The sequence below is a fragment of the Episyrphus balteatus genome, chromosome 3, assembly GCF_945859705.1.
Source record: "Episyrphus balteatus chromosome 3, idEpiBalt1.1, whole genome shotgun sequence".
Lineage (NCBI taxonomy): Eukaryota > Metazoa > Arthropoda > Insecta > Diptera > Syrphidae > Episyrphus > Episyrphus balteatus.
The window spans coordinates 79,044,430-79,071,830 of NC_079136.1; the positions used below are offsets into that span (position 1 = coordinate 79,044,430).

General features: G+C 35.7%; 3 protein-coding genes and 1 non-coding gene across 5 annotated transcripts; 2 read left to right on the forward strand and 2 right to left on the reverse strand.

Moving 5' to 3' along the window:
- Positions 1-3,986: 3,986 nt before the first annotated feature.
- LOC129915099 (uncharacterized) lies at positions 3,987-4,862 on the reverse strand. Its single transcript, XM_055994561.1, has one exon. The coding sequence runs from the start codon at positions 4,860-4,862 to the stop codon at positions 3,987-3,989; it is 876 nt and encodes a 291-aa protein (XP_055850536.1).
- A 1,468-nt stretch (positions 4,863-6,330) lies between these two features.
- Positions 6,331-10,612, forward strand: LOC129914085 (60S ribosomal protein L3). Of its 2 annotated transcripts, XM_055993145.1 has the most exons (6): positions 6,331-6,443; positions 6,633-6,825; positions 7,032-7,200; positions 7,752-7,887; positions 9,604-9,993; positions 10,182-10,612. In XM_055993145.1, exons 1-6 carry the CDS (start codon positions 6,441-6,443, stop codon positions 10,521-10,523), a joined length of 1,233 nt encoding a protein of 410 aa, XP_055849120.1. In that variant the 5' UTR covers positions 6,331-6,440; the 3' UTR covers positions 10,524-10,612. The 2 variants fall into 2 exon arrangements, with proteins under 2 accessions (XP_055849120.1, XP_055849121.1); XM_055993146.1 differs by lacking the exons at positions 7,752-7,887; positions 9,604-9,993; positions 10,182-10,612 and adding an exon at positions 7,435-7,729.
- On the forward strand, positions 6,874-6,952 carry LOC129917438 (small nucleolar RNA U43). The gene has a single exon (XR_008772794.1). It is a non-coding gene; the product is annotated as a small nucleolar RNA U43 (small nucleolar RNA).
- A 5,347-nt stretch (positions 10,613-15,959) lies between the features above and the next one.
- On the reverse strand, positions 15,960-27,150 carry LOC129914095 (HIG1 domain family member 1A, mitochondrial). Its single transcript, XM_055993156.1, has 4 exons — positions 27,042-27,150; positions 26,884-26,976; positions 16,666-16,855; positions 15,960-16,525 (listed from the first exon to the last, which is right to left on the reverse strand). The coding sequence occupies exons 2-4, from the start codon at positions 26,972-26,974 to the stop codon at positions 16,495-16,497; spliced, it is 312 nt and encodes a 103-aa protein (XP_055849131.1). The 5' UTR covers positions 26,975-26,976; positions 27,042-27,150; the 3' UTR covers positions 15,960-16,494.
- Positions 27,151-27,401: the final 251 nt, after the last annotated feature.

The following is a 27,401-nucleotide window of genomic DNA, read 5'->3' on the forward strand; positions in this document are numbered from 1 at the left end:
TTTTCTTGTATTTTTCATGTACATATGTTTTACAAAGTGATACAAAAATGTATGCTAGCAAAACTATTTTAATACATTTTGTCCTTCCAAACGTGAGTTTTCACGTTTTTAAACAAATTCTAAACAATTTATGAAAAAATTAGTTTGGTAGCACAGATTTAAAACTCTTCAAAAAGTTAAGCCCAGAGAAATCTCCGGGCTAAACAACTAAGCCCAAGGGTTGTTGTATTTAACATGCAAATATCTTAGCCCAGACTGCGTTTTTTTTGTCTAGTTAAGACCGGTTGTAATAAAAAACACACCTAATGTTTTTAAACAAATTCTAAACAATTTACGAATAAGTTGATTTGGTAGCACAGATTTAAATCTGTTGAAAAAGTTAAGCCCAGAGAATTCTCTGGGCTAAACAACTAAGCCCAAGGGGCTGTATTTGTTGTATTTAACATGTAAATTGCTTAGCCCCGACTGCGTTTTTTTGTCCAGTTAAGACCGGTGGTAATAAAAAACACACCTAATGAGTTATGTTCCAGGACAAGTATATTTAGACGCTGTAAAAAATGATTAAAAGAAAACTTTAGTATTTTAAACTACTTTATTTAAGAAAAGATATGTGATCATGTGATCGGGTGATCGATTAAATTAGAACTGAAACTCGAACGGTTTCTTGTTTAAGCCAAGCTACACCTGCATCCTCATTGGCCATTTGCAGGTGGCCTCTATCGACTCTCGTCCGACTCTATCGACTCTCGCCCGGCGCAGTGTTGCCAGAACCATCCGCCACAGTGGCCCCCCAGAAGGCTTATCGCATCTTATAGGTAGCGCGCTGGGAGCTGGATACGGCGACCTTTAAGAGTGCGATATGGCTGAGAAGTTATTCGTTGTGGTGGATCTTGCACAGCCGGTGTGGTTGTTGCAGATGGTTGAGGAGTTGTTTGTTGTCTTGGTTCTGGGATAACTCGTGGGGTTGTCGCTGGAGGTTGAATTCTGTCGCTTTCCTCGTTTTCGAGGTATGCGGGCTTTAGGCGGTCTACCGAAATTTTGGTAGATCTGCCTCGAATACGAAGAACGAAAAACTTGTCGTGGCGTTCCTCTACCTTGAAAGGTCCTTCATAGGGAGGGACTATTGATGCTTTGACGGAATCATTGCGAACGAATACATAGGTTGATGTTCTTAAGTCTTGATGAACAAAAGGGCGATGTGTAGTGTGCCAAGCTGTCTGCTGCGGCCTAGTCTGTTCCATCATACATCGGAGGTCTTTGATAAAATCGCATTGCGAGCGGTCATCAAGCGTTGGGACCAGGAGGTCAGCTGGCAGTCTGAGTGATGTTCCGTACACTAACTCTGCTGGGGTCGCTTTGATATCTTCCTTCAGCGTCGCGCGAAGACCTAGTAGTATAAGTGGAAGGCGTTTAACCCATTGCGAAGAGTCGTTGCAATTTATTGCGGCTTTTAATGTTCTATGGAATCGTTCAACGATTCCATTAGCCTGTGGGTGGTATGAGGTCGTCATCGTGTGGTTTGTTCCCATACAGACACATAGCTCCGCAAAGACTGATGAGGTGAATTGTCTTCCTTGATCGGATGTTATTTGCAGAGGTGGCCCAAACCGAGAAATCCAGCCTGAAATTAGTGCACTGGCGCAATTAATAGCCGACATGTCTGTCATTGGATATGCTTCGGGCCATCGAGTGTAGCGATCAATGACTGTTAAAAGGTAGCGGTATCCTTCGGAGGGCGGAAAGGGCCCTAGGATGTCGATATTTATGTAAGCAAACCGTTTATCGGGTATCGGGTAGTGTTGCAGCTCGGACTTTGAATGACGTTGAACTTTCGTCCTTTGACAAGGTATGCATGTCTTTGCCAGGTAAGCACAATTCTGGCGAATGTTGGGCCAGACGAAACGCTCGGTCATTAATCGAACTGAAGCTCGGCGACCGGGATGCGAAAGATCGTGAGTTGCATGGAAGAATGATTTTCGAAGATCTTTGGTGATAAATGGACGAACTCTATTATGTGATACATCGCAGTAAATCGGTTGTGGCATGTTTGGAAAGTAAAACAGAGTTAGTTGCATTGAATGGACAACGTTACCTTTTAAAATATTTTGCAGTTCGGTGTCGCTCTCCTGGGATTTAGCGAGTTTTGCATAAAGATCATCATTAGCGTTTACAAAGTCGATCCGCGACAATAGGTCTGCCGCATGGTTATCCTCCCCCTTAATATAGCGAATATCGGTGGTGAATTCGCTAATGAATGACAAGTAATTGGTTTGTCGTGGAGAAGATTTTTCTGGTCGTTGTTGGAATGCGAAAATTAGAGGTTTATGGTCCGTTTGTATATGGAATTTACGGCCCTCTAACAAATCACGGAAATGGTTTACAGCCATGTACATAGCAGTTAGTTCTCTATCATAGGTAGAATAGCCTTGTTGCGTCTTAGAGAATTTTTTCGAAAAAAAACCAAGTGGTTCGGATACATTGTCGACCAACTGATGGAGAGCCGCACCAGCTGCTATGTTCGATGCGTCTGTAACCAAACTAAGTTCCGCCTCTGATGCAGGGTGTGACAATCGCACTGCTTGAGCGAGAATTTGGCGGCAGTTGTTGAATGCTTCGATTGTATGTTCGGTCCACTTCAAAGGCGTTTTGTCGTTCTTACGGTTCCCCGGTGTCATTGCCAAAAGAGGAATCTGAGCTTCGGCTGCGTGTGGCATGAACTTTCGGTAAAAGTTTACCGTTGCGATGAAGCCTTTTAGTTGTTTTACATTCTCTGGCTGGGGAATGCGCAAAATAGCTTCGACCCGCGAGGGAAGAGGTGAGATTCCATCTTTCGTAATCATATGGCCAAGGAATTCTATTTGTGGCTTTCCGAAGACGCATTTAGCCAAATTTATTGCCAAGTTGTGTTTAGCAAGCCTCTTGAGGACTTCACCCAGGTGTTGGCGGTGTTCGTTAACGTCGGATGAAGCGATGCAGATGTCATCCATGTATGGGAACGCGAATTCAATACCTCGTAGCACTTCATGAACTAGCCGTTGAAGAGTTTGGGCTGCGTTACGTAATCCGAACGTCATATGGGTGAATTCGTACAACCCAAAAGGCGTGATGATGGCAGTTTTAGGTATGTCGGAAGGGTTGATTGGTACCTGATGGAAAGCCTTCTGTAAGTCTATTTTTGAGAAGATAGTCTTACCTCGAAGTATGTTTGCGAAGTCGTGGAGGTACGGGAGCGGATAGCGGTCGGGAACTGTTATTGTGTTGAGACTCCTGTAGTCTCCACATGGCCTCCACGAACCGTCTGCTTTTCGTACCATGTGAAGTGGGCTGGACCAATTGGATTTTGATGGTCTGCATATCCCAGCACGCCTGAGCAATTCGAACTCCCTTTTTGCTGCAGCCATTTTGTCTGGTGGTAAACGACGTGCTCGAGCTGAGCATGGCGGGCCATTCGTTTCAATGAAGTGCAGAGCTTTAGAGTTGGTTGATGCACCTGGAGGTGCGAGACGAGTAATGTTTGGAAAAGTCAAAATTATGTCGGCGAATGGCGAGTTTCGATCTATGAGCTGCGGTGATTGTTGATTACTGGTTATAGCGAAAAGCGGTTTTGTAGCGAAATGGGTGCGTGAATCGATGAGCCGGGATCTTTTTACGTCTACCATTAAGTCATGATGCTGAAGAAAATCGGCGCCGATGATTGGAGAGGAGACGTCAGCGACGATGAAAGTCCAAACGAATGGGCGGCGAAGACCAAGATTAAGCTCATGAGTTACCTCTCCATAAACTTTAATCGGCGATCTGTTTACTGCGAACAGCTGCATTCTGGTTGGACGCAGCTTTTTGTGTGATGCAGACGGTGGAATACAAGAAACTTCAGCGCCAGTGTCGATCAGAAACGATAAATTTGTGTTTTGTTCTTGTAGACAGAGTCTTTCAATCGAGTATGACGTATTCTGATAGTGGTTGGTATCCGAGGGCGTTGGACGGAGTCACAACTGTTGCCGTGAACCTGATGGTAAATTTTTACCGATTCGGCAAGGCTGACGACAATTAGTGGCTCTTTTACCAAATTGTCGATGGAACCAGCAGTCGTCGAACTGCTCGATGGAATGATCGCGTCTACGCTGGCTGGAAATTCGAGGCTGACCTGAGCGTGGTGAAGTGAGCGTACGTTGTCGTGACGGTCGTTGGTGCTTTGTCAACAATTTAGAAAATTCTTGCACCAAATAAGCGGCTTCAGACGAAGTTGATGGCGCATCGGCGGAGGTGTGGGCTTGATGTTCACTGAGCTTTGGTGGTGAGCTGCAGGGTACAATCGCGTTAAGCTGTCGTAATTCGACGTTTTCCATAACGGTGTCGGCGATTCGAGTTTTTTCATCCACACCCCCTTTTACCAAGACAACGACTGCATGAACGGATTGTGGCAGACGGGAAGCCCATAAATCGAGTAGGACGGCTTCGCTTAATGAGTCCTTAGCTGTCTGAACCATCTCGTAGTAGAGCTGGCTAGGTTTTTTGTCGCCGAGAGGCATATCGTGAAGTATTCGACGAAGTCGTTTTTGCTGGCTATCGGCAAAGTAATTTGTGAGTTCAGTGCGAATGTATTTGTACTTCTCGGTATCCGGAGCTGCATCAATAATGGATCGGAGCTCGGTTAGCCTTGCGAGTGGCAATTGTGAGCATACCGTATCGAATCTGCGACCATCGTGTGCAATACCTGATGCTCGGAAATAGAAATTCAACAAATAAAACCAATTATCCACATCCGACTCAACAAAAGGTGGCATTTGTAGGCGAGCGTAATAATTTGCAGCAACATCAACAGCTTGATTGTCACCGTTTTCAACTTGTTCATCGTCGGCCATCACGTCGGGGTCACCACTTTAGACGCTGTAAAAAATGATTAAAAGAAAACTTTAGTATTTTAAACTACTTTATTTAAGAAAAGATATGTGATCATGTGATCGGGTGATCGATTAAATTAGAACTGAAACTCGAACGGTTTCTTGTTTAAGCCAAGCTACACCTGCATCCTCATTGGCCATTTGCAGGTGGCCTCTATCGACTCTCGTCCGACTCTATCGACTCTCGCCCGGCGCAGTGTTGCCAGAACCATCCGCCACATATATGACTACAAACGATATCAAGTCGAAAAATGTGTTTATCTCACAAAGGCTAGATTTTTGTATCAAAAGGAAATTTAAACAATTTTGTTTGTGGTTTGGTCTATTTCCCAACTAACAATTTTGCTTCTGAATTTTGAACCCAAAGTGCTATTCGCATCTATAAATCTACTATACTACCCAACAAACATTATCCCTTCTATAAAGCTTTACAGGAGCTACATTACCACCTGTAAGGCTTTATAGAAGCAAATTTGTTAGTCCGGTATACGATAAGAAATTAACAGCAAACGCTGATATAATTCTTCTAGGAATATTCTGTGGAGTCTCTTATAGCCTGTTTTCACTAGAGACCAAATGAGATAATTTCGCAAATTATCCCATTTCAAATGTCAAATCGTGTAGAAAATAATTTAATTTGAAATTGTAACTGACCTAATTTGCGAAATTATCTCATTTGAGCTTTTAAGTCAATAGTACGCAATTCGCAATTTTTTTAAACTTATTTTCCGTACTTGAAATTGTGACAAATTAAAATAGTATTGTTGAGTTGGTAACTAATGTCTTATTTTACAGCTACATCTGCGCATTCATAAATTCATAAATTAATTTAAGTTCACCTAAATTTTTGAAATAATTTTGTATGGGAGCTAAAATTTAGATCGATCTGAGTACAAAAGTGTGATTTTCAAACTTATTTTGTGATGATTTTAACTAATGGAAATTTTCTAAAATTATGCAGCGGAAACATAGATTTTGGTTTCAAAAACAATTTGTAAACCTTTTTCCACAAAACCACAAAACTTTTTCCACTAAGCCCTGATTTTTCAAACGTCAGTTAGACTATCAGAAGAATAAATGTCAATATAAAAAAAAATTATAATCTTTGAACAACAACAACATCTTGAAGGTGCTACCACCAAGTGTTTTATGGCTAGAGTTACAGTACTGTTTCACGGATGCCAATCCGATCAAAAAATTATTCCTAGGAATAAGCTCTAACTGAGGTTTATCTGACTATTGAAAAATTGGCCCTAGAATATTTTTATTTATTTATTGGTTGGAAATGTGGCCAATGTAGTTTTGCCTTAATTTCAAAAAGCGCCATCTACCTTTTCGCTTCCAAACCAAATGTGTTCTCACCCTAATTGTTCCGAAATACATCGAGAAAATAGAAACCGGAAATAAACCACATCCATTATTCGGAATTGTGTAAATTTGTCAAATTGCCAACTTGACTTGATTGAAATTTCAGAAAATTTCTGTCTTTCTATCATCGTCGTCTGAGTAGATAGGACGCGTTGTAATTATTAATTAATAATGGTGAGCTTTTTTATTTAACTTTAAATTTTTTACAAGTGTTCTCTATAATAATTCTTTTGCTTTTATTTCAAATTAATACACATTTTGTGTATTGTGATATTAAATACAACTTAGCAAATAGAATCTTTTATAATTTTGTTCAATAAAACCACGTGTTTAATGGCCGACATTTTTTTTTCTCATCAATAGTCTCATCGTAAGTTTTCGGCACCTCGCCATGGTTCCATGGCCTTCTACCCAAAGAAGCGTGCAGCTAGACATCGTGGTAAGGTTAAGGCATTCCCTAAAGATGATGCCTCAAAACCAGTGCATCTAACATGCTTTGTTGGCTACAAGGCCGGTATGACTCACATTGTTCGTGAAGCTGATCGTCCTGGATCAAGTAAGTTAATTAATACAAATTTATATCAAAAATCAAATTGAATTTTTCATGATGATAAAAAGTTAAAATTTATGGTTAGAAAAAACTGATTAACCGTGATTAAATCCGACTAGGGCGGACTGATAGAAAAAAAATAAATGATTTTTAACTTTTATTTTATGGAGCATTGCAGATATACTATAACCTTACTTTTTTCTAATTTAAAGAGATCAACAAGAAGGAAGTTGTTGAAGCTGTTACCGTTTTGGAAACTCCACCAATGATTGTTGTTGGAGCTGTCGGTTACATCGAAACTCCATTCGGTCTTCGTGCTCTTGTCAATGTTTGGGCACAGCATTTGTCTGAAGAATGCCGTCGTCGTTTCTACAAGAACTGGTAAGAATCAACTTTTTATTTCTATTTAATTTTTTTTAGTACGGTTTGCATAGTTTTTTTCTTTGGATTCAAAATGATGATAGATGGTATCTGAGTCCTATGACGAAAACCTTTATACTATCTCTGCTGCCTTCCTTCTGATCGAATCCAAAGTAAAAATGTCTATGTTTTACCTCAGTTTTTCATTTTGTTATAAAAATTATATATTTTTAACTAATGAGATAAACTAAAAAGCTCTTCGATCATTAATATGAGAGAGCTTCTAACTTATTTAAGTCGTGTAAGCGTATAGTTCCTATCTTTTTCGAGAGATTGAGTGACTATTTTTTGCTAACTAGCGAGCACGGCATGGAAGTGGAATCTCCGCTCGTTGCATACCTTTTTTGGGGTTGTAGCGATGAGGTTTGCTTCCTTTTCTCTTATTTTTGTCTCGAACAGCTTATATAAATTCTGAGAGACCGGTACAAAAATCCAATATCCAGTTTGATAAACTACCTACGCAAATAGAATTCGTCAAACTTATGTACTTTATTCGTCTTGAAAACGCATAGGTATAAGAGCAAGAAGAAGGCTTTCACCAAGGCCAGCAAGAAATGGACCGATGATGTTGGCAAGAAGAGCATTGAGAATGATTTCAGGAAGATGATCCGTTATTGCAAGGTCATTCGTGTCATTGCACACTCACAGGTAAATTTAATATTCATTTACTATCTTTTGATAAATATAACAAGTCTACAAGGTTTTTTTTGTGCTGAGACTATAATAATTTTGAGGTGTTCAACTCGAACTTAGAAACCTTTTTTTTTTTGACTACTTTTGAGGTTATGCTTTTATGTGAAGAAACTTAAAAAAAATGTAAATCATAACAGTCTTTATAAGAACTGTTTTCTCTCTTTCAAGACCTTTTTTAAATCTTAGCGATATCTTTTTTATTGTACGAGATACTTTAAGTATCAGTTACTAAGTCAAAGACAAACTTAACTAAATTTTAAGTCACTGGTCACAAAATTTTTCTAACAAAAACCAAAATATACTTTTCTGAATGTTTTAAGGTTGGTTAACTCGAATTCAAAATCAGAAATATTCTATTAGCCTCTGTTTTTTTTTTTTTTAATATAACCGTTATAGAAAACAACCTCTTGTTGCATTTTATAATGGTAATATTTCAAGAACGGAGGCTAATAGAATTTTTTTGACTCTAGATTCGAGTTCAGCAATCCTAAGACCTTTAGAAAAGTATATTTTGGTTTTAGTTGGTGGCAAAAAGAAAGTTTAATTTGGTTGATCAGTGCTATTTTTGATCCAAAGACTTCTTATGTCGAATTCCTTAAAAAAAAAATCGAAATAAAATCGTTTTTTTGTATGTTAAACATGTTCGAAACATTAGCTGAGTTTTATTTTTCTCGTGATCCAGATCAGATCATGAATTTATTTGCGAAACAATAACAAAACAAAATTAAACGCATTGAGATCGATTTTCATTCGATTTTTTTTGTTCAAAGGAATTCGACATTAGAGGAATTCAGAGTCGTAACTCAAGCAAAAATTTTACTCAAGTGAACATTTGCTCTTGCGTTTGGCCCACTTCAGCTACTCGTTACGTTAAGAAAACCTAAGGGTTTTTTTTTACTTTTAGCGTAGCAATCTAGCAATTCCAACTGAGGGAATTTTGAAGTAAATTCATGAGCAAACTCTCAGAAAATTCATCTCAGACTTGTGCTTGAGAAAAATTTTTACTTGAGTAAGGACTCTGAATTCCGCTCTAAATTTCAAATATCTCGGGCAGTAAAAGACATATCGAAAATATGTAAACCTTTTTTGGAAGATTAAAGGAAGATTAAAACCAGTTCTTATAGGCACTGTTACAAATTTATGCATAATGAACTACCTCACATAAAAACATGCAGCTCCGAAAATATCCAAAATGACGTTTTTTGGCATTTTTTAACGGTGTTTTTTTTTTAAACGAATGCCAATCAAAATTTTCTGTTGTAGGATTCGAGTTCAGAACCCTGAAAACCTCTAGAAAATTATATTTTGGTTCTTGTGGCAAAAACCTTGTTGACCAATGTAATTATAATAAAAATAATTGCGACGTCCTTGGATCTGCAAAACTTGTTAGTAATTTTTCTTTCCCTTGTGGATTGAGAGATGAAAGTTTGTGGAGTGGTATCCTAAAAGGCGGACCCGCTATGCCTATCAATGTGTAGTTCTTCCGCAACGTCGTAGAATAAATTGCCCTTCGGGTGGCGATTCTTGATATATTTCATAAACTGTTTTTAACCTTTCTGGTCATTATCTAGCAGTTAAACCATATCACGAACAATTTTTAAACAATCCAAATTTGATAATTTTTTAGAATGTGCTAACTTTTTCCTCTTCTATTTTTCTTACTTTTTATAGATCCGTTTGATCAAGCAACGCCAAAAGAAGGCTCACATTATGGAAATCCAATTGAACGGTGGTTCCATTGAAGACAAGGTTAAATGGGTCAAGGAACATTTGGAACAAGCTGTACCAGTCTCAAAGGTCTTTGGACAAGACGAAGTTATTGATTGTGTTGGTGTTACCAAGGGTAAAGGTTTCAAGGGTGTGACCAGCCGTTGGCACACAAAGAAATTGCCACGCAAGACGCACAAGGGTCTGCGTAAGGTTGCTTGTATTGGAGCCTGGCATCCAAGTCGTGTGTCCTTTACTGTGGCACGTGCCGGTCAAAAGGGTTACCATCACCGTACTGAGATTAACAAGAAAATCTACCGCATTGGAGCTGGTATTCATACCAAGGATGGCAAGGTAGGTCGTAATACCTTGATTCATTTATTTGCATTTCTCCTATATTGATGATAAAACATTCTAGAGCCAAAAAATAGAAATTTTTTGATACCTATGTGATATTTAAATGATAGGACTGATTTTTCATACACAAAAAATCTTTATTTTTTCTATGAAACAATTTGTAATATATTTTTATATCTTTGCAGGTCATCAAAAACAATGCCTCAACTGAGTACGATTTAACTGACAAGAGCATCACCCCAATGGGTGGTTTCCCTCATTATGGTGAAGTCAACAATGACTTTGTCATGCTTAAGGGATGTTGTATTGGATCCAAGAAACGTGTTATTACTCTGCGTAAATCACTCTTGGTTCACACCAGCCGCAAAGCTTTGGAACAAATTAAGCTCAAGTTCATCGATACATCATCAAAGATGGGTCATGGTCGTTTCCAGTCTGCCGCCGACAAATTGGCATTCATGGGACCACTCAAGAAGGATCGTATCAAGGAGGAACAAGCTGCAACAACAGCTGCTCCAACTGTTTAAATATAAAGTTTATTTTATATTATACAAAAAATGACATTTTTTTGGTTTTTTTATATCGAGAACAATAAAATGCAATTGATTTAAACCAATTTTTATATCTTTTTTCTTTAATTTCCAAAAAAAAATTTGTTTGGAATGGGGTAAGATGAACGTATTTTTTAAGAAACAAAAAAATAATTTCCTTGTTATCATAGGGAAAATTCACAAACGTCAAATTTTTTGGTAGTGATTACGCATCACTGCTTTTTTGCGATGCTGATCGTTGCTCAGCTGATGACGATGCGATGCTGATCGACAAAAAGTTTTACGTTTAAAAACAATTTTTGCTTAATGATGGAAATGTACTAATAAAAACTCTTTGTTATAATTAAAATCTGGAGCCTCACATTTTATATCCTCCAGAACATTCCTTCACAATACTGACTTCGATTTTCTGCCTCCAATAAATTCACCTTCATATATTAATTTGCTTTCTATTAGTTGTTTAATTTGTGTGCTGGTAAAATATTCCCTAAATTTCTTCAAATTTATTCATTTATAAACAATTTAGAATTTGAAAAAATACTTTTCATTGCCCTTTTCCTTCATTTTTACTCCAAATCGCGTCGGCATCACCAAGTTATCAAGAAAATTCTTGATGCTTTTTTGTTTGATATTTGCGCATCAGTTTATCCAAATTTGCAATAATGAACGATTAACTTTTAAGTGATGCTATTTATTTGCGTTTATGAACGTGCTACAGGAATGATCGCAAATCATCTCTGCAGTGATGCGTTTGTGAATTTACACATAAGTTTAGGGAAATTTATACTTGATTGATAAAGAATTAACTTTGCATGTTTGCAAGAAATACGTTGGTAATACAAAACAGGATTCCATTAAATTTATATTAGTTTGAGATAAAACAACTTTTTCAATAGGTAGCCAAAATATAAAGAATGTATAATCAAATTCGTCGTACTTGGAACTACGATACATCTTGGTTAACGTCACTTTAAGTCGTGTAGATAGGGATCAAACATACAATTTTTGAAGAATTCTATCGGTATTTGTTGGGGTATTGTACAAAAATCATTTTTTTAAAATTAATTTTGGCACATTCTATTACAAAATTAAACGAAGCCATATTTCATGTAGATTACAAAGATATCAAAAAGAAGATAGGTTTTCGGGTATATTTTTAGGATAATAAAGGTTGATGGCGTAGGAAACAAGTTCCAAATAGTCGCTCAAAAATAGATGGACGTTATTCATATATCAACGTTTTAGAAACCAAACGTAGGTATGACGTACGCGAATCATCTTCAAGCTTCAATTTTAGTTATACGAATCGAAGGGCCATAACTTTTTAACATAGGTAAATAAATCCTTTTAACTCCTATATTAATTGAGTGCGATGGACTATGGCGGCAGAAGTTGGTTCGATTCCCAGCCTCCATCCACTAAAATATTTTTTTTTTCAGGGTTCCTGGATCTTGCCAGGAATTGACAAAGCCTAAAAGAGTATCATTGTCATCAAAAACTGCGTCTCATATTACCCGTTCGTATTCGGCGGTAAATTGTAGATCTCTTCCATTCAAAACTGGAACAAAATATCGTTTTAATATTTTTTCTAGATCGTTAATATATCAGTTAAGGAATTTGAACACAAAATAATGTTCTTTTATGCATTTAAAAATTAAAAAATGAAGGAAAGTCAGAATTTCGTCTGTGCAAAACTAACGATTTTTCAAGGATTTCGACTATCGGTGTTGAGGTAACGGATTTAAGCGTCATTTCTGTAAGATTTTTGTTTGCAGTGACAAACAAAGTTGTTAGCTTTGTGAGTTCTATAAGTTATTTAATGGAATAACGGAAAAAACACATTATAGTCATAAAATTCGTTACTGAGTCGTAGAACACTTTCAAGCCGAAATAAAACAAAATGTTATCCCTTTGGGATGTTGTAAATTGCAACGTCAAGTGAGTATGATATCGTCAAAAAGTAAAAAAGAGAAAAATCAGTTGAAACAGATCACTTGGGTGGATGCCATAACAAAATATCCCTAAAAACTGGTAGACGAATAGAGAATTTTTTGATAAAAGATCCTTTTCCGACTTCTTAAACGATTTGTGAGGAGCTTAATCTGCATTCAACATCAAGTACAGTAAGGAAGGCTTTGAGAGATTTGGTCTTATTCTTTTTCTTCTCGAAAAAAAACATTCTTTAATACTAAGCATTGCCTAAAAAGGTAGGCAATGAAAGGGTCTTAAGAAACACTTTAAATTTTAAAATAAAAATACTTCATCATAGTTGTATTTACAAAAAATCATCTGAATTGCTCGATAACAAAACGGAATAATATGTTTTTCAATGTTAAAAGCAATTTTAACTTGTTTTATTCCGATTGTAAAATGGCAGAAAGGCGCTCAAACATGGACATGTTTGAAACCAAAATAATATGCTCCCTACCGTGAAGCACAGTAGAGTATCAGTGATGGATTGAGTTTTTTTCAGCTGCAGGCTGTACCGCGTTACAAAAATTAAGGGGTTTATGGATCATTTCCTGAATGGAGAGATATTGGAGTCGATAATGGCTCCATAAAAGGAAAAAGAAATGCCTTTACATTGGCTCTTCCTGGAAGTTATGATGCCAAAAATTCTTTAAAGCTCGCAAAACAGTAGTTCAGGGTAGACAATACTCCTGGCTTGGAATAGCAGTAACAATTTTCGACTTGAACCCTATTGAAAATTTGTGGGTCATCTTTAAGTGACTGGTAGAGAAGAAAAAGCACACCTCAGCAACTAACGTATTATATTCCTAGTTCTATTTTATTTAATTTGGCCGAGTCCAAGCCTCGTTGGTGCCGAGCAGTTTTCGAAAACAAAGGTTTCTGAACAAAATATTAACTTTGAACATTAACATTAAAAAATCCGGTTAGTTTTTCACTGCCGAAATTCTGGCTTTGTTTCATTTTTCAATTTTGAAATTTGTTTGTATGTGTTAAAGATAATTATTTTCTGAAATTGCTTAACTGATATGTGCCCTTAATTGTGCCCTTGATTATGAAAGTGGACTAAGTCACTTTTTGCATTGTTTAAAGAAAAACTTACATAATAATTTTCTTATAACGATTTAATTGTATTTCTTTTATGAAATCACTGAAGGAGCAATATAGAAATTTATTTACTGCAATTTCGCGTTCAAATAAACCTTACCCCTTAAATAATAATTATTTTTAGGCTAGATTTGATGCCATTTTTAGGAGTGACTTAGTCCACTTTCATAATTAAGGGCACAATTATGAAAGTGGACTAAGTCACTCCTAAAAATGGCATCAAATAGCCTAAAAATAATTCTTATTTAAGGGGTAAAATTTATTTGAAAGCGAAATTGCAGTAAATACACTTCTTTATTGCTCCTCTAGTGCTTTCATAAAAGAAATACAATTAAATCGTTATAAGAAAATTATTATGTAAGTTTTTCTTTAAACAATGCAAAAAGTGACTTAGTCCACTTTCATAATCATGGGCACATATTTGAACGACCTAGACAAAATACTGATTGGAGAAGAAGATACAACAACGAGCTTTACGGGTTGTACAAGGACGCTAACCTAGCCAAGAGAGTGAAGGTGCAGCGCCTGAGATGGCTAGGTCACGTGGAGCCAATGGACAACAATGCTCCGGCCCGGAAAGTTTTCGACTCCAACCCAGAGGGACGGCGCAGTAGAGGAAGACCTCGTCTGAGGTGGCGCAACCAAGTGCAAGGGGACCTCAATCAACTTGGCGTGCGCAACTGGAAGCAGCGAGCTAAGGATAGAGCTGGCTGGCGAAGCTTGTTGGTTGAGGCCCAAATCCACAGCGGATTGTAGCCGCCTTACGGCGCTGGTCACCCTAAGTAAGTAAGTAGACAAAATACTAAAACAATATTTTGTTCCAGTTTTGTATTATACAATTTTATTCGATAAAAATGACAAAAAAATCCGGAATGTTTTTAGCAGCACTGTATATTTTGGGAATTATGGGCATTCGAAAATTAATCGAAAAATGGTCACCCTGTGACGGTTTTTCATGTGCCGTGACTACAAAACTTAAGTTTTCTCAATTTTTCTTTTGCTACGGAGCCTTGAATAACCTTGATAACAAGTGCATTCAAAAATATCAACTCAGCTACATCAGTTTCAAAGCTAATATAACTTTTTTGCCCAACTAAAAAGTCAAAAATTTTACATGACCCTAATTCAATGAACCGGAGTGTAAAAAAAAATGCACTACGATATTTCGGCAAGTTACCTTAAAAGTTGGTGTGTTCAATTCTCTTTTCAAAATGTTATAACATTGTTGAGGATATTTCATAAATAACGGAAATAAAAATGTTTTACTTTAAAAATCCGACGTTTTTTATTATGTTATTTTTCCATATTATTCTTGTATATATAAACTTGCCCTAGTAGAAGAATACCTCGGATCCTTGCACAAGAAACAATTGTACAAAAAACGTTTTGGGTTTCAGACTGGCTAAACCTAGGTGAAATGCTTAACATTGAAATAGACCTTTCTACCACATCTTTCAATAACCTTCATTAAGTAAGAACTGATGTAAAATTTGTGATAATAAGTTTAACTAAATTATTTTAGTATTATATTTCCTATTTATTATTGTATTTTTAATATAAATATTATAAAAAGGTATAACTTTAAATTTATTAAAATATAAAGTAAGATTATCTAAAAATGTATAAGTTAAAGGAAATTATTAGCAACTTAGGTTATCTATAGTTTATTTAAATTTGAAATTATAAAGCCAATCTGACAGACAACAAATATATGTTATGTCAAAATATTGTATTATTACACTATTAAGATTTTTTTAATTACTTTGTTATAGGCTTAATTGTAAAATGAAAATTAAATAAAATCTTTTCTAATCTAATCTAATCTAATCGTAGTGCATTTTGTTCATTGAATTAGGGTCATGTAAAATTTTTGACTTTTTAGTTGGCCAAAAAAGTGATATTAGCTTTAAAACTGATGCAGCTGGATTGAGATTTTTAAATGCACTTGTTAGCAAGGTTATTCAAGGTTCCGTAGCAAAAGAAAAAATTGAGAAAACTTAAGATTTGTAGTCACGGCACATGAAAAACCGTCACAGGGTGACCATTTTTTCGATTTTTTTTTCGAATGCCCATAATTCCTAAAATATATGGCTGCGATTTTTTTTATTATTTTTCTGAAAACAGTCACCACTTACCCTATCTACCGTTTTCATTTCGACGTTAACTTTTGGGACACCCTGTATCATCTATTCATGATAATCTGCTCCTCATTTTAGCTGTTCGGATTCTATTGAAAATCGTAGTTCACCTTTATTCGAATAATCTAAAGACGGAAAGATTATTTGCCAATACCAAAATTATGATTATCATCCATTACATTTAGGAAAAACTATCATGTTTGATTTACACCTTCACATTTATTTAAAAATTATATTAAACTATTTCACATTTCTTTTAGTTCAACAATACATAGTTCTATTTCTTTTGTAGTATTTTTTCTTTTTGTACAAACATATGAAGATATATAACAAAAAATGGCTAGATGTTTGCAAACAGCAAATTAATTAATTTTTATTGGATTATTAAATAAATAGAATGAAAAAATATACACATCTGTTTCATTTTTACATTTTTTACATAATAATAAAATTTACTAGTTTGTGTACTTATTATCACAGGCAAAACAATGCCCAACGACAACATCAAGTTTTACTTCGTCTATCGTTAAACAAAATTAAATAATTATTTCTTCTTCACAAAGAAACTCAGGAAACCAAATTAAATCATGAGCATGAATTGTTAATGAGATATTTTAAATGAACACAATTAGTAATTTTAATGCTGTTTGAATTTGAATGTTTGTTTGTTTTTTTTTTTTTTTAATAAAATCTAAACATTTATTTTCGTTTTTTGTTATAAAACTAAATTCCTATTAATGACCAATTGATTTTTGAATGGTGAAACTGAAAATAAAAAAAAATTAAACAACATAAAAACAATTCAATAAACATAATGAATTATAAAATAGAATGAAAACTCTCCGTTTATATAAATCATCATAAATAACTTATAAGCTACGAAAAAAAAATGAAACAATGATTACTCTTCTTTGGGGTGTTTGTCGAACAAATATTCCTTTGCCATGGCGTATGCAAGTCCAATAGTCAATGCACCCACAACCGTTCCTTGAGCTGCTACACGGAGTTGCATTAGGAAAACGCTTGTGCTCATTTTGCCACGGTTCTTGTAGGAGTAAGCACCCCAAGCACCTGCAGCAACAAAACCTGCCAAACCTGAAAGAAAAAATTAAAAAATCATTAGTATAGAAATGAAACGCAAGATATTTTATAATTATCGAGAAATGAGTACAAAATATAATTTAATTTTAATACAGTTTTTCACTCCGTGGATGCCAAAGTTTTGAAAACACTGTCTATTATTTGAGCGTGTCGTGTGTATTAGATTCGTCTGAAGGTTTGTTGAAAAAAAATGATGTAGAATCCGAAAAAGTCAAATTCACAATTCTGTGTTTCTGTCTGTTTCTTTTTCGATCCACAAACCTAAGCGATTTACTTAAAACTCGGTAGTTAAGGGTTTTACAAAATGCATAGGCCTCCTCATAAACCTCCTCTCCAGTTCCTCAGAATAAAACTTCCTTTACCTTCCAAGAGATGCCAAAACTACAAAGTACACCTTAGTTTTAAAAAAACATTGGATAGGTGAATCTATTAAGTAGTCAAAGAAACTACTTAAAGAAAACACCATCAAATAGTATACTGACGGGCCGAGAACGGCGGAAGGTACAGGTGCAGGCGTTTTTGGGCCTGATATCAAACTCTCTAATGGGCCAATCCTCAAGTAAATTTTGAGACTGAAGTCAAAGCCATTGCAAAAACTTAACCTCGAATTGAATCACAGGAACAAAAAAATTGCCATGTCAGATAGACAGTCAAGCTTTCTTAAAAGCACTCAATTCTAACACAATCAACTCCAAACTACCGAAACTGAGACAAAACAAAATGTTTCTAGGAAACTACAACCAAAAACGTTTCAAATCCCGAAAGAAATTAAGCCAAGTTAAAAGGGGACACAATAGAGTTTTCCAATTAGTATGAGTAGGCTAAACTAACACAAGTTAATATTCTGAATATTATTGATGCTCTGTCATGCTATGCCTGAATACCTCATTATCTACAATGTATCTAATAGAACTCAAGATATAAGCTTTTTAAATTAACCACTTTGATCTATTTTTGGAGTTTTCAATTCAAACAAACAAAAAAAGAAAGTCTCCAAAACAAACACGCTTAAATAGCGTATATCTTGAGTTCTTTTGATCGCATCTTAAATTGAGGTGTTCAGAGCCAGTAAAAAGGACAAAGTATCAGTGCCTGTAAAATGTGAAATAGTGTGAATTCAGCCTACTCACATTATTTGGAAAACTCACGTTTTTAACCCCCTAAAAACAAAACTACAGTCGTGCATTTTACTTTATAAAGCTTTTCATTTACGCACATGAAAAATATTGTATTCATTTTTAAGAACATTCATATTTATAAGTATGTATGAATGTATGTATGTACCTCATACAAAGAAAAATAAATATGTAATAAAAAACTAAATAATTGGCAGGTTAACAATAAATTCAATGTTACTCTCTGCTTTTTGCTAAATTTTTCTAAAAATAATTAATATCATTGACAAACGCAAGTAACACAGTCATTTCATTTAATAATCTGAAAAGTTTTTTTTTCAGTACCTATCTGATATGACATTGACTGAAAGAAACTGACATTTTAATATATAAGGTTCATCTAGAAATATTGCAACCTATAGTATAAAATATAAACATTTCCGGTTGATTTAAACTGTTTTAATAACATATTGTCAGCAGAAAATTACATGACCTTATGTTAAAAAAGAAAACAGATACAGCGAGAACAAAACATATTTCAATTTTGTTAAGATTTTAGTCTGACGTCAGTCGACGCTCTATTAAAAAAAAAATAACTTAAATTATGATACTATGGCACACACAAATGACAAGTTCACGTTTTATTTAATTCAGTAAATGAACAATAGTCTTTTACACCTAAGATGATAAGAACCAAGCGATTTACAACTGGTGTCTTTCCACACGTTCTGAACCACATCAGTTCTATAATGTTCGGTATCCCGGCGTTAAATTAATTAAAAAAGAATTTGACAGAGAAAAGAGATATAAGAAAAACAAATATTTATTAAAAAGAGGTCAATCGACTATTTTATTTTAGTTAAAATACTATTGACGACACGATATTGAAAAAGAAGACTGTCCTCACTAAGAGTATGGATGGTTATTGTAGTTATAAGGGGCCTTTTGAAAAAAAAAAACAATTATAACAGAATTCGGGATACGGTTTGATATTCTGCCCATAATCTCGTAAAGGCCCTACCTACAAAATTTTCGATTTTGATTTGTTTGCATATTTGGAGTTAGGTCATTGTCTCTGATTTATTCTCATTTATTTTCTTAGCCTATGTCTTTAAATAAGTCAGAAAATTTCAAATATTTTTGAAAGTTTTTTCATTTTTATATGCAAATTGCGGTATTTGATTGTGTTTTCTTCTATAACTCAGAAGTATGAAAAATGTAGTTAGGGCAGCGTTACCGCTGTGCCACTTAAGTGGCACAATGCCACCTTTTTTCAGCCTGTGCTATCGAGCCACTACCTTTTAGTGTGTGCCACTTTTTTAGAATTCCATTCAATTAAAACAAAAACATGATATTCTCGAAACAAAGTCGTTCCACACAGATTTCAAATCAATTTTCGAAATCGAAAGTATTGAAATGTTTTGGTTTAAAGTGGGTAGTATTAAAAATAGTCTGAATGAATACCTATTTTCTGATTTGTATGAATTTGTTGCAAACATATTAACTTTGCCACATAGCAGTGCCTGCGCTGAGAGAGTATTTTCAAAGCATACTTTAATGAAAAATAAACTCACCAACCGACTAAAAACTGAAACTTGAGAAAATATGTTGGCTTCTTAAAATTTAATAAATAACTGTGATCTTATTGAGTGGAGCCCAAATGAGCTCTTTGTAAAAAATATAGACAAACAATTACAAAAAAATAAAATGTAACACAAATTCGTAACTTTTGTACAAAAACAAATGGGTAATTCCATGAAAAAGTGGACACGAATTTTGAACAAATTATGCAGTCTTTTTTACTTTTTTTATTAACAAATTACTATTTACAAACGTCAACTCTTTTTGCAAGTTGCAAGAAAAGATTCTTTGTTGTATTCCCTTATGGATAGACATCAAATTCAGGGAGTTTAAATAACCTTAAAGCATATTTATAGCATAAGCTTGCCAACAACAGAAGAATTTCAGATGAAAATGACGGAAAAACAAGGAAACTAAAAACATGATGAGTCTAATAGTGACGATGACAACACCCCCTCGTTATTGGTAAAATAAATTAACATTTAAGCAAGCTTCGTTACACAATATTCGATTTAAAAAAAAACTTGAGTGAAAATGCATCTTTTCTTTACATTTACAACCATAAATCACAGGCAACATGAGTTACCAAAATAATGTAACGTGAGTTACCTAAATATTTTAAAATTTTTCCTCGAAATATTGAAAAAATGTTTCGTTTCGTCACTTATATTGAAAGCTTGTAATTTTTTATGTATGGATTCTTCATTAAAAACAAATAAAGTCGGACTCTTAAAATTCGTGTCCGATTTTTGTAACGTGAGTTACCATCAAACTTTTATTTTTCCCAAGCAAATGTTAAAAATAAAGTAAATTTTTTTAGTTAATTATGAAAGAAATAGTTATGCTCCATTCATGGATAGCAATTTCGTATCAATTTACATTAAAATTAACAAGAAAAAAATTATTTATGTGTTGGAAATTTTTGTGAATGTAACGTGAGTTACCATGGAATTGTCCAAATTTTGTTTTTGAAACATCTACCTATTGAATACCTGGTACAATATCTTCCGTATTGGAAGATGATGAGATGGCTGGAAGTTTGTCCGACATGGACACTGTCAGCGTTGCGCAGGAGGATCTTCTTTCTGAGGATGAGCTATTAAACTCTACCTCAGAAACGGAAGACCTAAATGCCACAGTGGTGGAGGTTGATCGTACTGGTTGTAGCCATGCTGCAGGTGGTACAGATTAATCTCCAACACTCCATAAAGGCTTCGGCCGCCCTTCTTCTCCGACTAAGCAAGTCCGGAGAGGATATAGTCCTGATCCAGGAACCTTGGATTGTAAAATCCTTGGTGAGAGGCCTCGGGACGAAAGATTATTCTCTGCTGTATGTGACGGATAAAGGTGAGCCTAGATCCTGCATACTAGCAAAGAAAACACTAACAGTATTTTTACTCCCTAATTACAGCGATCGTGATATCACAACCGCTACACTGCAGACCTCCAAAGGAACATATTGGATTACGTCTGCTTACCTAGGCCATGATTGTGGGCCGCCTCCGGGGGAGACACTTGGGCGAATGATCGCAGCAGCAGCGAGCCAAAAAGTAGATCTCCTCATTGGCAGTGATGCTAATGCTCATCACACAGTGTGGGGGAGTACTGACGTAAATGAAAGAGGTGAGTCACTTTTTGATTTTATTCTAAGTACTAGTCTCCTTATTTGTAATATTGGTAATGAACCTACCTTTGTTACAAAGAACCGACAAGAGGTATTGGACATTACCCTTGTATCCCAAACAATTCACCACAAGATAAAGAATTGGGCTGTATCTAATGATCACTCATTCTCAGATCATAGGTATATCCAATTTAGTCTCGAAGATGAATGCACAAAACCCACCGGTTTTCGTAATTATAGGAAAACGGATTGGGTGAAATATAGGGAAACTTTTACTACCTGCTACAATAATCAGGACAATATTTTCCCTTCTAATACAGATGATCTTGACTTAAAAGTCAACGATCTCACCAAAGCTCTAAACAATTCCATGGCTAACTCTTGTCCCCTTACCATAATAAGAGGAAAGAAAAAACCGCACTGGTGGAACAAAGAGCTAGAACCGCTCAGGAAAGACTGTAGAAAGGCTTTCAATAGGGCTAAACAAACAAGGAACCCATTAGACTGGGACCTGTATAAAGTTTCACTAAAAAGTTACAAGAAACAACTACGGAAAAGTAAAAGATCCTCCTGGAGGAACTTCTGTAGTAAAATTGAAGATTCTTCTGAGGCATCTAGACTCAGAAAAATCCTTTCAACTAATCCAACCATGCCGAGCTCCCTAAAAGACTCTAATGGCGATTGGACTAGCTCTTATGAGGAATCGCTAAACTTGCTACTAGACACTCATTTCCCTGGTAGCTCGAACTCAATAAGTGACTTCGGTCACCGACCCAACCAATTTTATCAAATTAGCAAAGATCTTATTTCCAAGGATAGACTAATATGGGCAATAAATAGCTTCCATCCATACAAATCACCTGGGCCAGATGGTATCATACCCGCTGAATTACAACACGTCTCAGATATCATACTACGAAAGTTGGAAATTATAATGATAAGCTGCATAAGCTTCTCGTATATTCCAAAGGCCTGGAGAGAAGCAAAGGTGGTTTTTATACCAAAGGCGGGAAAATGCTCTCATGTCACTCCAAAAGATTTAAGACCTATTAGTCTATCATCCTTTCTGCTTAAAACTCTAGAAAGAATGATAGATATCCATCTAAGACAGGAAATTGAACCATGTCTGATCTCTAAGGCACAACATGCCTACACTAAAGGGAAATCGGTGGAAACTGCTCTCCATTCTCTGGTTAGCACCATTGAATACTCTCTACACTACAAAGAGTACACTCTTGTCGCCTTTTTAGACATAGAGGGTGCTTTCAATAATGTCAGGAACTCAGCAATCATGAATGCTCTTGACAATCTCAAAATAGAAGACCCGCTTAAGAACATGATAGAAATCATGCTTAGTAGCAGGATTATCAGTTCAGAGTTGGGAAACTTCAAAACCCGTAGAGCAGCCAACAGAGGGACCCCTCAAGGAGGGGTCTTATCGCCTCTCCTATGGAACTTAGTAGTCAACGAACTGCTGCTAGACCTAGAGGGAGAAGGTTTTAAGGTTATCGCCTACGCGGATGATGTGGCAATTGCCGTATCGGGCAAATACCCACAGACACTTGCAGAACTTCTACAAACAGCTTTAAACAAGCTAATTCACTGGGCTAGAGGATGTGGATTGGATATTAATCCCCACAAAACGGATCTTGTCCTTTTCACGAGGAAATACAAGATTCCAGACTTCAAACTCCCTACAATTAAAGAGGTAACACTTACTCTATCCGATCAAGCTAAATACCTAGGACTCATTTTTGATAAAAAACTGACCTGGAAGCTCAATATTGAAGAAAGAGTTAAAAAAGCCAATGTGGCACTCTTTTCATGCAAAAAAGCCATTGGTGGCAAATGGGGATTTTCTCCTAACATTGCACACTGGCTGTACACATCGGTCATAAGACCAATACTTACATATGGGATGGTAGTTTGGTGGACCGCACTGGACAAAACGATAAACTTAAACAAGCTTATCAAAGTCCAAAGGTCAGCAAGTATGTGCATAAGCGGTGCGCTGAGGTCAACCCCTTCTGACGCCCTAGACATACTTCTAAATCTCACACCCCTAGACATCTTCAGCAAACAAGTAGCAGCTAGCTCAGCTACTCGTCTAAAAGCAACCTCTCAGTGGACCAGTAATCATATTGGCCACACAAACATTCTAAACAACTTCGGATTCCTTCCGGATCGTCTAGACTATACCACACCTCAACTGGTGTTCGATAATAATTTCCAGAACTCCATTCCCTCCAGAACTGAATGGGAGAACCTTAGTACTCTGGATAATGACTCTTTACACTTCTATACTGATGGTTCAAAAACCAATGAAGGTGTAGGAAGTGGCATATTTTCGGAAAAACTGAATCTCAGTCTCTTCTTCCGCTTACCAGACCAATGTAGCGTGTTCCAAGCAGAAATTCTGGCGATTAAGGAGGTTCTCTCTTGGCTCAGAGAAAACGTAATATCCAACACGGATATTCGGATCTTCTCGGACAGTCAAGCAGCCATTAAATCTCTTGCCTCCGTCTCTACAAACTCAATCACGGTCCTCGACTGTCAAACATCTCTAAGGGAGATGTCTGAGCAGTTTAACATTCACCTCGTATGGGTGCCGGGACATAGAGACATCGCAGGCAACTGCAGGGCAGACGAACTTGCCAAACTAGGAACAATTACTCCTCTTCAACCAGAAAGGAACAATATAGGAACACCTATCGCTACATGCAAACTTATGCTAAAGCAGGACGCTTTAAAGAAAACCAACCTCAGATGGACTCAGAGTAATACTTGCCTAGCTACTAAACAAATATGGCCTTGTATAGACTTGAAACGTTCAAAGGGTTTGTTAAATTTAAACAGAAAGCATATTAGCTGCACCATAGGTGTCCTTACAGGACACTGTCTAATAGGTAGACACGCAAAAAGAATGGGCGTGTTCTCTAACGATTTCTGCAGAAGTTGCATGGATGAAGAAGAAGAGGAAACTGTTCAACATCTTCTGTGCACCTGCCCTGCTCTCTCTAATAGAAGAAAACTCTATCTAGGAGAATTCTTCTACGATTACACTAGTGATCTAGTGAAAACGGACGTTAAAAGTCTATCTTCATTCATAAGAAGCACCGAGTGGTTCGGCTAGTGAGTCCCAACTTGCTAGTCTTTTGTGGTATCACAATGGATCCATAAGGGTCTAAGTGTGTCGGGTAATTTGCCTGACAGCCACTACTACCTAACCTAACCTATACCTGGTACCTATTCCTTATAATACATATATATGTATAATATAAAATATAAGATGAAGTGTTAAGTTTTAAGTTTTTAAGTTTGCGTTACAAAAAATCATAAAAAAATATGTTCGTTTAAATTGTGTGTTTTCTTCAAATGCTATGATTTTGGTGAGATGTTTTTTCTCTGAAGACAATTTTCATACAAATATGGTGTTCCTTTATTATTATTTTGATGTGCCACCTTTTTTCTTCGAGTGCCACCTTTTTTGCCACTTTTCAAAAATATCCAGCGGTAACACTGAGTTAGGGCCTTTACGGGATTATGGGCAGTATTATAGCTCAAAGACTTTTATTAAGATTTGGGAAGTAAAACACATACAGATATTTTGTTTGATTAACAATTGCCTTCAAATACTTAAACACACCTTCATCAGTTTAAAAAAAAATATTAGGTACTTATTGTCCATCTTAGTACTCAAAATGTTTACATGACCCTTATTCAACGAACTGTAGTTCTGTAGTGTAAAAAAATGTAGGCAAGTTAACTTAAAAGTTGATATGTTCAATTCTCATTTCAAATGTGCATAACATTTTTGAGAATATTCCATAAGTAACAAAAAAAAACATATTATATTCCATAAATAATAATACCATAAACAAAAAAATATGATTTTTTTTTGTACCCTTTCAGAATTGAAGTAGTAATGTGTTGATTAATAAATAATCCGAAAAGTAATTATTGATAAGCATATGAATGAAAATAGTGGAATAACTCATCCTTTCGGTCATTTGACCGGAAATGACAACAGCAAATCAGCTAATTTTACCAGTAGATACAAAAATATTATGACAGCTTTATAAAAACGAAAGTTAAACGATAGCCAAATACCAGTCGTAAAGATAAACGAGTATTATTGAAATAAAAAGATTATTCGAATGCGTAGTCGTACCAATCAATTCTAATTTTAGATAAGATATTTTTTTTGATGATCTAAAAAAACACCTATGCTTAATGGGAGGAAGTCTGTCCACCTGCTGGCATATGCGACAGTATTAAAATAATCGAAAGAACGCGTGAAGTCATTGGCGCTTTCATGAGCATCGGAGCGGAAGCGACAAAAATTGGTTTAACTGCCAATGAGGGCAACACCAATCTTTTCTCAAAAAGGACACTCAACGTCGACGTATTGTACAAAACGTCACAACCTTAAATTCGAGGTAGTAAAGGACTTCTTCTACCTAGGTTCCGCTGCAAACACAGACATCAACACCAGGCGTTGAAATGAAAGGGAGAATTAATCTTGCCAACCACTGCTACTTTGGCAATTAACAAAGGCGACTAACAAAGCCCTTTCAAGTAACTAGGGTGTCCCTATAATAAACTCTCATCATCCCAGTCCTGATTTATAGTTCAGAGGCATGGACTTTGACGAGGACGAATGAAAACACCTTGCGCGTTTTTTTGGTCCCTTCTGTATTGATGGTGATGGTGGAAGGGGACCTCAATCAACTTGGTGTGTGAAACTAGAACCTTTTAGTTAAGGGCAGATCTGGCTTGAGAAACTTGTTTATTGAGGCCCACATCTACAATGGATTGTAGCCGCCTTAAAGCGCTACAAGGAAAGTTTATGGTCATTTTGCAGCAACCTAACAAAAGGTATAAATGAAAAAAATCCTGGAAATGATGTACTTTTCTAAGCACTGCTTAGAAGACAATAGTCTTAGTAAAGCTACAAATTAAAAACAAATCACTTAAATATCGCTACAACTCAAAATTTTCAGTGCTGTTTACATAGACATTTTAATAACTGAATTAAATTCAATTGCTTCTCCTAAAACAGAAATAATTTTCATTATGTTTTGTAATTTTCATTCTTGTAATTATTGTATTCTATCTAAATGGTGAAAAAAGAATCAATTAAATCATCACAATCAATTAATAATAATAAACAAACTTTTTGTTTATGGAAATTTTTTTTTACATATTCCAACATGGTGAAATAGCTTTGTGTTAGTTAATTGAAATCATTTTAAAAAATCTTAACAAATACATAAAAATTATTAAAGTTTTTATTTTAATCGCTTATAAAGATGCCCCCGATATGAATCACTCATATTGCGTCGTTCCAACAAGTGATAATGCTAGAACATACCACCTTTTAAGTATTTTGCAAAAACCAAACGATCTCAAACAATTTCACCAGTGTATCGGTTAAAGTCAATATACTATACATACATTACTTGCAATAGGAAGAAAAGTGCTTTTGGCATTTATACTAAAGAAGCTATTGCATCATTGTTAGATAATATTGAATCAACGTGCGCTTTTGAAGAAAGAAGAAAGACAAAACGTAGCCAGACTGCGCGATAAACGTCACGAAGGTCAAGGGCATAGTTTGCGATTCGGTTGTTCCCATGCCCATGTGATTGCTCTTGATCTTGATACACGCGAAATTATAATAGTTTTGTACAAGTGCTTACCTATTAACATGAAGGGTGACTCCTTTGCTTTTTTGGCAAGTTTCCCACTGCTTTCGGCGTCGACTTCTTTAAAGTAGGAATCTGAACTCATTTCTGTTGAAATTAATATTTATTTATTTTAAACTTGTAAATATTCACAAAAATAAGATTATACTAACTGGAATTAATATAAGAATTTAATCACGGAAATTTTCGAAAAAAAAATATTAATTCCGCTCCACCTTCGGCCAGCTTTGTGCTCGAGAGCTTACGTTAAAATTGTGAAAAAAAAATTGCGAAATGTCAACGAATAAAAAGTTCTGAGTGCGTTCATGATATTTGGAAAAAAAAAATTAAACATTTCTGAACGACCACTTTAAGGTGTATACCACACTAGACATCAATTGTAAACTTCACCAAATAAAATTCTGCGAAAAAGTTTACCCAGTTTTTGGTAGAGTTTTTTTCACAAAAATTATGACAGTTTATCTTAGAGGATATAATATATGGAGTGCTTGTTCCTATACCTAATACATTGT

Coding starts and splice junctions, on each gene's coding strand:
- LOC129914085 (XM_055993145.1), top strand. Junction 6,826..7,031: donor AGCTGATCGTCCTGGATCAA/GTAAGTTAATTA, acceptor TCTAATTTAAAG/AGATCAACAAGAAGGAAGTT. Junction 7,888..9,603: donor GTGTCATTGCACACTCACAG/GTAAATTTAATA, acceptor TACTTTTTATAG/ATCCGTTTGATCAAGCAACG.
- LOC129914095 (XM_055993156.1), bottom strand. CDS start 26,974: ATGAGTTCAGATTCCTACTTTAAAGAAGTCGACGCCGAAAGCAGTGGG. Junction 16,856..26,883: donor GTCACCCTTCATGTTAATAG/GTAAGCACTTGT, acceptor TTTTTCTTTCAG/GTTTGGCAGGTTTTGTTGCT. Junction 16,526..16,665: donor GACAAACACCCCAAAGAAGA/GTAATCATTGTT, acceptor TTTTATTTTCAG/TTTCACCATTCAAAAATCAA.
- LOC129915099 (XM_055994561.1), bottom strand. CDS start 4,862: ATGGCCGACGATGAACAAGTTGAAAACGGTGACAATCAAGCTGTTGAT.